At 31.8% G+C, this 9,802-nt stretch overlaps 1 protein-coding gene across 1 annotated transcript; it reads left to right on the forward strand.

The window, feature by feature from the left end:
* Positions 1 to 7,375: 7,375 nt before the first annotated feature.
* Positions 7,376 to 9,444, forward strand: LOC120183475 (transcription factor bHLH112-like). The gene is made up of 8 exons (XM_039188156.1): positions 7,376 to 7,744; positions 7,831 to 8,107; positions 8,156 to 8,206; positions 8,304 to 8,426; positions 8,519 to 8,584; positions 8,660 to 8,725; positions 8,873 to 8,923; positions 9,036 to 9,444. Exons 1-8 carry the CDS (start codon positions 7,437 to 7,439, stop codon positions 9,162 to 9,164), a joined length of 1,071 nt encoding a protein of 356 aa, XP_039044087.1. The 5' UTR covers positions 7,376 to 7,436; the 3' UTR covers positions 9,165 to 9,444.
* Positions 9,445 to 9,802: the final 358 nt, after the last annotated feature.

The raw sequence follows: 9,802 nt of genomic DNA on the forward strand, positions 1-9,802 counted from the left end.
GAGTTACTATGGTAAGAAGTAACTCCTAAAATGTTATTTGATTGGTGATCAATGTTATGATTTGTGTGATTATGAGATATAAGTTATATGGAAAATATATGTGAAATAAGATATGAGCTTATATGAATATGTGATATGAATTAAGCTATAAGAAATGATTTGCATTTGTGATGCGTGTTATATGATATTATATATATGTTTACACATACATATGGTATGTGCCGAAGAGAATGAACATGTGATTATAAGATCAATGATTACACGTACATTTGGTACGTGGCTGAAAACAAAAGACATATGTTCATAAGAGAAAGTATGAATAAGTAAATTGAACTGTTATGAATGTTAATGCCCATGTTATGTGATAAGAGAGCTAGTGGTATAGTTGGCATGCCAAGGGTCGAGGGTTTACCTATGTTCTTCGGAACATATGGACTGTTTACCTAGGTTCTTCATGATCTATGGACTGGTCCTTCGGGACGAATACTGAACTAAGGTTCGGTGCCCTATGAGGGAATTGATACGAGCTGTGGTGACAGCAATAGTGCACAACCTCAATGTACTCACATACCTCTATTCTCAATAATATACATGGGCTATACAATTGAAATACAGATTTACAGTGAAAGTGATACAAGAAGGTAAGTTTCGTATGTGCATTATATGTTATCATGCGATAGATACATTCATATTGAAATGTCATGATCCAATGGTAAGTATGAACATTTATAAGTTTATTGTTGCATATTCATTTATTGCCTCACTAAGTCTATGACTTAGCGTGTAAGTGATTTACACGTAGGTACCAAGAATCAAGAAAAGTGGAAATAGAAGTAGCACGGACAGCAATACTACTAAGAGATCAGATCAGAAGTAATTGACAAAGTATGTACTTGGTTATGTATAGGGTGTTGGCATGTAACAAGTGGTTAATTATGAATACTCTGATCGATTTTGTATTTTATGGTCTTATGTAAATTAATGTATTTCGTTTTAATGAAAGTTTTAAAAATTCTCGGGATTTTCTATAAGAGTCAAAGTTTGAAAAGTCAATGTGACACCTCAGACTTGTATTCGGGTTGGATATGAGTTAGGGGTGTTACAGGGATATTAAATAATAAAAATGGTATTTAATTGGGGTAGTGGGAAATGGTGGAAAAATGAGGTGTCTATAGTGAGTTTTCTATTTTGGTGATTATTTGTTGAAATTTAAGTTGGGTTTTGACGATTAGATGATAACTAAGCTTAAGGAAAACTTAAGTTATCTTAAAATCAAAAGATAACGGAGTTATGACAGATTAAAGAAAATGGGGTTTTAAGTGAAATTTTGAATAAGAAGGTTTAAATAAATTTGGAGGATGAATTTGACTTGTCATTCATGAGAATAAGAAGTTATAAGTGTTAGAATTAAGTTTGGATAACATGGAAAATTTGGTATGATTATTGATTTCTATATGGAGAATAGAATTTTGAGGTTTAAGATGAAATAAATAGATATAAATGAGTTTAAGCATGTATATTTGAGTTAAGAATATGAAAGGGAATGAAACTTGAAGAATTGAAGTTGAAAGAGTGAATTTTCGTGCAATGAACAGTGATTTTTTGGGCTTGAACGAAAATTACAGATTACGCAGGGGGTACAGATTCCCCCTGGGGGGTATCGATTCCCCCTAATGGAAAAATGGAATTTTGGTTCTTTAAATCGGATTAAGTTATTGACATCAAGTTTAAGGTTTAGGCTTCTGATAATTGTTTTGAAATGTTATATTTATGTAGATATTGAGCTTAAACAAGTTTTGGAATAATCAAAGGATTAGGATCGAATCAAAGCAAGGCTAAAGTGAGTGCAATTTAATTTCACTTATGTTATTGAATAAACATTGCCTTGCGATGAGCCAGTGACGGAGTTACTATGGTAAGAACTGACTCATAAAATGTTATTTGATTTGTGAATGATGTGATGTTTATGTGTATATGAATATATGAAATTACAATACAAGCTATGTGATATTGATATAAGTAATTATAGGAATATGTATTATAAGTGATGTGATATGTTAGAAATATTATTCTATGTGACCATGATCGATGTGAACATATGAGAGTAAAATATGAGAATACATGCCTATGTGACGAGCTATGTGAAAGTAAATACATGGAAATAATAGATAATTAATGTGATATAAGTGATTATGTAAAACTGTGAGATAAGTTATATGACATTGATAAATGAACTATATGAAAGTATGAACATGAGTACATATATAAGTTTATATGAATACAATAAGTGTTATATGAAATGTGACTATATGAAAGCAAGAACATGTTACATGAAATCCATGATAAGAGCATATGATACTCTGTAAGAGTATTACATGATATGAAATAAAGAGTTACGAGTGTATATGTTAAATGATATGTGTGAGTACTTGTTAATGTGATTGTGAATAGGTATAAAGGAAACAAGTTATGATATAAGAATATATTATAAGATGTATGATATAAAAATGTGATAGTAAGCCATGTGAAAGAACTATGAGATACATAAGCTTATATGAATATGTGATGTGAATGTATATGTGAATATATGAGATTAAGTGAATGAATATAGATGACATATATATGATGATATAAGAATAAGATATGAATCAAATGATATGATTTATATGGGAAATTATATGTGAACGAGATATGATATATATGTTTATGTGACTACATGTGAAATGATATAAATCATATGAAACGATTTACGTGATTATATGTAATATGTGATTACATGCACTTGTGATACATGTTATATGATATTAGATATATGTTTACACATACATGTGGTATGTGACAGAAGAGAAGGAACATGTGATTATAAGATCAATGATTACACGTACATGCGATACATGACTGAAAAGAAAAGATATGTGTTTATAAGAGAAATGATATGATTAAGTAATGTGAACTGTTGTAAATGATAATGCCCATGTTATGTGAAATGAGAGCTATGGGTATAGTTGACATGCCAAGGGTCGAGGATTTACCTATGTTCTTTGGGACATATGGATTGTTTACCTATGTTCTTCGGGACATATGGACTGTTTACCTATGTTCTTCGGGACATATAGATTGTTTACATATGTTCTTTGGGACATATAGACTGTTTACCTATGTTCTTCGGGACATATGGACTGATTACCGAGGTTCTTCGGAATCTATGAACTAGTCCTTCGGGACATTTATACGAGTTGTGGTGACAGCATAGTGGTGCACAACCTCAATGTACTCACATACCTTAAGTTCTCAAAAGTATACATGGGCTAATACATGGTCTTTAAAGAGAGTAAATAAATCAATTGATATGATATTATATATGCTCTGTTGTGAAAATGATATATGTATTCCATGATCTGTATAAAAATGTTTAGTATATGTTATATGATAAAAAGAATTAGTGACATGTGTACATGGATTAAAATGAGATGATAACAAATACATTATATATGATATGTGTATTGGTAATATGAAATATGTTATAGAAATTACATGATAATATGTTTATTTCTTGGTATAGTGATATATGTGTTATATGATGAATATATGGTAAGTAAAATGGATTAATGATAGTATTGGCATATGCATACCTTTTGTTTATATGAAATGTTATATGGTTATATAATATGTTTTATATGCCTCACTAAGTCAACGACTTAGCGTGTGATTGTTTCACGCGTAGGTTTTGAGAAGAGGAAGATTGATAAAAGTTATACAAGACAGGTCAGTTCCTCCTTTCCAAATATCAGATCAGAAAAGAAGTTAATAGTATGTATTTTATAATACTCATAATGGTTGGCAAGCAAACAAAGATTCGAATCCCGATATGTTTTAATCGATTTTGTAAATTCATATGATTGAGTTTTGTAATGTTTTGAATGTGTATATGTAAATGGTAATTTTATACGGATGAAAAATTAGGTTTTTATGAAGTTATACGTATTTTACGAAAGTACTGTAGCAGGGGAATCGGTTCCCCTCTGACATTTTGGAAAATTTTAACATTCGGGTACTGTTCACGGTATTGTTCATTACTGTTTATACGGTATTGTTCATATCGTATTTTACTGTTTATAAAACGTATATTTTCTTAAATTGGTTATAAGAAACATGATTTAACAATATATTATCGTATTTTCTTAAAAAGAGTTCAAATGTTCTATTATTTTGCAAGAATAAAGGTTTTGAAATGTCAATGTGACATCTCGGACTCGTATCCGGGTCGGATACGGGTTGGGGTGTTACAAGAGGGGTGTAAGCTCCGAGATGTCAAGATCCCTCTGCTGGTACCATGATGCCTACCACAGTAGCAGATTAGGAGTTGTGTGTCATATATTAGCATTAGTGGTAGGTTAGAGGGGTGTGATCCCCGAGATGACAAGATCCCTCCGTCGCACTATGATGTCTGCCACATCTAGTGTATGAGGCACAACAGAGTCAATTTTGCATTCAGGTAATGCATAGTATATGCAGGTTTACATTCAGATAATGCACATGAGTGTTAGTGTTGCATTTAGATAATAAGTTGCAGTTGTAGTCGTTAAGGTTAAAAACCCTATCCCAGTGTTAAAACACCTAAGCCTTAAGTAGGTAACACTTGATCTATAACATACATGTGCCCACAACTTAGTGCCACGTCTTCAGCATGATTGGGTTATGAAATTCTTATGTTGCTCTGGATTAGCGATTATACTGCTGGGCTTTGTAAGCCCAGTCTTCGAATGTTTTATGTTGGCAGGCTAGTAGCACGAGCATTTCGTGGAGCACCGTCACAGGAGGACTTCTTGCATCTCCTTCAAAGTACTGTAATGTATCGTAGCTTAGCAAGCATATTTATTCATAGTACCATACTTATGTATAAATTTTATTAAACTCAGAGTTTGTATTATTTCGATTTTAAATTATGTGTTATGGAGCCCTGGTTTTATAAATTGTTTTATCGATCTTATACCCGGATTTTATGGGTTCTCGTATTTCGGGTACTTGGTACCCGGTTTTTTTTTTCATTTTCAAATTATTAATTTTAAAAAATATATACACAAATTTAAATGTTCGAAACTTCGAATTACATACTCCAGCATCCGAACATAAAATTTAAAAGTTCGAAATACAAAATCTAATGATCCTTAATATAAAAAATTCATTATATTGTGACTCGGGCCCGACCTGGGAAATGTCAGATTGGGTACCCGACCCTGCAGGGTAATTTTTTTAGAAAATTAACCGATTTTTTTAGGTCCGGATCGACGGGTCAGGTCAACTGGGTCGGGTAGTTTTCACACCGCTATTGCTTAGGGTGTTCCTCTTAGAGTCGGCTCTATTATCACCTAAAAAATTCAATCAATCATTAATTTTTTTTATCTTATTCTATTTTTAATAAAAAAAAAATAATTTGGACTAATTACTTCTATTATTAATTTAGACATTCTTAAAAAATTATTTTTATTTAATATTGAATTTTCTCATTTTTATTTTCTGAAACCTACATTTATCGAAAAGAAAATAAGCGTTCACTTTAGGTAGTTGACTTTCCATATTTTCACAAAATTTCTTTATTTGAATAGAAGAAAAAAAGAATAGGAAAAAAACATATTAGGCGGCGTTTTGGTTTGGCAATCCGCCTTCGTTTGAAGTCAATTCCATTTTCGCCTTTTTTATTCATGAAACATTATCTCTTTTCTTTTTATATTTATGGATTTCCCTTTTTAATAAAAACTATAAAATAAGAAAATTATATTTACATTACAATTTTTAAATTTTTACATATTTTTATTATTATTTATATTTATTCTCTAATATCTCATCATAATTATGACATGCTTTCAACTCAATCCATTAATATAGAAACAAAGACAGACACATGAATTTGTGATAGTGCTGTGAATATAAAATATTATATTAAAACCTTAGAAGGTATGAGACTATAAGATCTCATGGAGTGCGAAATTAAATATTTCATATAAAATATTTAAATTTATCTAAAATACAAAATAATTTTAATTTCTAAAGGGAGCGGTTGCATCCCAGGATCCCTCAGTCTATCCCTATATAGAAACATAATTCATTTTGTATATAAACAATAGGTATGATTATGGGTTAGATTAAATTAAATTTTTATCAATCCAACTTGATTTAAAGAAAATATCCTCTCTACATGAATTTAATTCAAATTTAAAGAAATTTTATTCGGCATGAAATTTAAATTATAAAAAAATACATATGCCTTACCCCATGTAAAAAAATATAATTTATTTTTACTCAATAAAATATAAACTTAATTAGAAAAATATCATAAAAAAGTATTATCGTAATTATATTTAAATATATGAAAAATTATATTTTTATCTCAGATCGAGTTAGAAATTTTTTATCTTGAACTAATTCTGATCTGATCTCACCCTTTACAAAATTATTTGAACCCAAATTATTAAAAATCAACCTTATTAATTTTGATCAAACTAAAACCCGTCAGATTCAAATCAATTTATCATCTTAATAAATATAACCATATAAAGAGAGAAGTCAAAAAATCCAACAAAACAATTCGAGAAAATAATGGTACAAATAATACTCATGTCGACAATAAAGAATAAGCATAATCAATACTGACAAAAGTTTCTTCAATGAAAATATTAGAATATGATAACACTTTAATAGCTCTCTCACATTATAATAATTTAAGCATGGAATATTTAAAGTAGCTGTTAGTATATATCAAATTATTTTAATAATTAAAAGGTTTTTTTCTTAAAGTTATTGAGTTGGAATAATTGTATTTGTGAATGTATGTATCATCAATAGTTAAAAATATTATTAATAGATATTATTTTAAAATAATTAATTTAAAATTTTAAAATTAATATTAATAGGAGGAACGACAATAAATCCAACTTTAAAAATTAGAGAACTTATAAATGAAAGACTACAATATATACATAAAAACAAAAGAATACATATTTACATATTCAAACAAAAAAAAATGGGTTAAAACCGTCAAGTTCCGGTGGTGATCCGTAAATTTCAGGTTTAGGAAAACATTTTTTTATATTCAATAAAATATCAACTGTCCGATTAAACAAACCATCAAGTCAAAAACACTGACATGGTTGTCAGATCCAATTAATAGTATCTTCATCGATCAACCTACACCAATAACTTTTATATAAAAAAATTGTCACAATCTGTGCTAATATTTTATTTTAATTTACTAAGTATTATTTCATAAAAATCAATTAAAATAAATTCTAGATGCATATATACAGATATTCTGTTCTATTTGTCCATATATATATAAATTACATATATCTCCGCTACACCTGTAATCCATTACATATACCAATAACGTTAATCTCACAAGGAAAGAGCTCCCACTCAAGCCAAGAACAATTCCGATCATGGCAGAAGAATTTCATGCAGGGATTTGTCGAGAAATATGGTGGAATCCGACGAAAACCATGTTTACAGGGTGTAATTCTCCGCTGTATGCGACGGGGATTGCTGATATCGGAAGCTTCGGATGGGGCACTGATACGGCGGATATCAAGGCGAGGTCCAACGATTCAGTTTTCTATCATAAGCCTGATCAGCTGCAGGCGGATTCCGATCGTAATGGTGACAGCAGTGTTTTGATTGATTCCACCTTACAAATGATGGGTTTCGGCTTTTCATCGTCCACAACATCGGACTGGAACCAGTCTTTGCTGTAAGTTAAATTGATTTTGATATCTTTATGATGATTAAACATGAACCTGTCGTCGTTGAAGTTGAATTTTGTTTTATCGGTTCAAGGTTGAGTTCCAGTGAAGATTCTTCCATTAACAGTTGCCAAGGATTATCAGCTGGGTTTGCAATGGGTTCAGCCTCATATGACTGTCCATCAACACTGACACAAACTCCGTTCGAAGCTGATCGGAAAGTACCCCAACAACAATCACTTTTCAACAACCAGTCAATCAACTATATGCCTTCCGCCGCCGCTTACGGTGCTCCTTCCATAAGGCCGCCGCCATTGACAAAGCAGCCTGCAGGTAACTTGCAGTTCTCCAACAACACATCCTTTTGGAACTCCTCTTCAACTGCGACCGGCGTAAACGACGTTAAACCCGGCTTTTCTCCGTCGCCGCCGTTCGAAGAGAAACCTAATTGCTCCAGCCTGACGACAGAGGTAAACCTAATAACCCTCTGAAACTTCTTTCTGTTCATGCATTTAGATACACATCACAGCTAGGGTTACCCTGGATGACATGAATTGGTTTTTACAGACCAACATCGACGGAGTTCGGAATCGGAAAAATTCGGGGTCAGTGATGAAGAAAGGAAGCAGTACTGAAACTCCATTGAAAAGGCCAAGACTTGAAACTCCATCGCCATTACCAACTTTTAAGGTATACTACTGTATAAATTTGTCCTACATTAAAGCTAGTGATAAATTATTCAAAGAAATCAATTATAAATTACAGTAAATTTTCATGATCAGGTTAGGAAAGAGAAGCTAGGGGACCGAATCACTGCCCTGCAGCAATTGGTTTCACCTTTCGGAAAGGTAAAATTTTGGATTTTTTTTACCTTTTGATATCTTCAAAGTACATAATTGAAAGCTTTACCATTTTTTTTGCAGACTGATACTGCATCAGTTCTACATGAAGCCATTGAATACATCAAGTTACTCCATGATCAAGTCATTGTATGTTCCTCTACCTATTTCTCACGATTAATACTGTTCGAGTTATTACAATCATAAATATGAACTAAACCCTAAACTTTAAATCCGAACAGAACACATGCATGATGAAATTTAAACTGAAATGATGCTATTTTTACGTGATTTCAGGTATTAAGTACTCCATATATGAAACAAGCAGCAGCTCCCATACAACAACAGGTAATAAAAATGAAAAAGACTGAATGATAAATGCTATTCTTTTTTCAGGCCGGTAATAACTACCATTAGTACTAATACAATTAATAATGAACTTGTCTCTTTTGTCTTGCAGAGTAGTGACAAGTTGAAAGACCTAAGAAGCCGGGAGCTTTGTTTAGTGCCGGTGTCAAGCACATTCCCTGTCGCCGCTGAGAGCCCGGTCGATTTTTGGATGCCGACGTTCGGTGCAACTTTCAGGTAAATCATCTCCGGACATAAACAAAAGAGAAAGGGCACAAACAAAAGCATATGGTCAGCTGCTACAAAGCAGGAATGATAGAATGTAGGGCTAGAAAATGATTAGGAACCCAACCCTCTAAAAAAAGGAATATAGCCATAGGCTTTTCCCTCTTTTTTCTTTCAATAATCCAAGTTTTTTTACATGTTAATTATAGTTTGGAGGTGATTAGCCACAGGAACAAGTGCTAAATTCAGCGAAAATCAACATGAATTTTAACTTATTTGTAGTATTAAATTATATATGTTTGTTGATATTAGTAGCTGAAGTTAGTAGAAGTGGGGGTTTATAAGAGCCTCTTTATTTTGTTCCTGTTGAATCTGTAGGTCACCCATTTTGTCATCATCAACGATGAATATAGCGATTATATTATTATTATTATATTTGAATTTTGTTGTTATTGAAGAGCAGGAATGAGTGGAGCTCGTTTCATGGGTACTTCAGCTTTTGATTTCTTTTTATTATAAATATTGTTTGGAATGAAGTAGCGGCAAGTCAGACGGCGCCCCACTGTTCCTGCTTTTAGGGGTTTTCATTATTTTGGTGGGAAGAAAAAAAAACAATCAAGTTGACTAATATTATTTATTTTTCTTGATGTAATC

The sequence above is a fragment of the Hibiscus syriacus genome, unplaced genomic scaffold, assembly GCF_006381635.1.
Source record: "Hibiscus syriacus cultivar Baekdansim isolate YM2019G1 unplaced genomic scaffold, ASM638163v2 tig00112762_pilon, whole genome shotgun sequence".
Lineage (NCBI taxonomy): Eukaryota > Viridiplantae > Streptophyta > Magnoliopsida > Malvales > Malvaceae > Hibiscus > Hibiscus syriacus.

Bases quoted from the DNA above. Each gene is read 5' to 3' on its own strand.
- LOC120183475 (XM_039188156.1), top strand. From the start codon at position 7,437: ATGGCAGAAGAATTTCATGCAGGGATTTGTCGAGAAATATGGTGGAAT. The intron at 8,207-8,303 runs GTAAACCTAATA...TGGTTTTTACAG, and splicing joins GCTCCAGCCTGACGACAGAG to ACCAACATCGACGGAGTTCG. The intron at 8,726-8,872 runs GTATGTTCCTCT...ACGTGATTTCAG, and splicing joins TACTCCATGATCAAGTCATT to GTATTAAGTACTCCATATAT.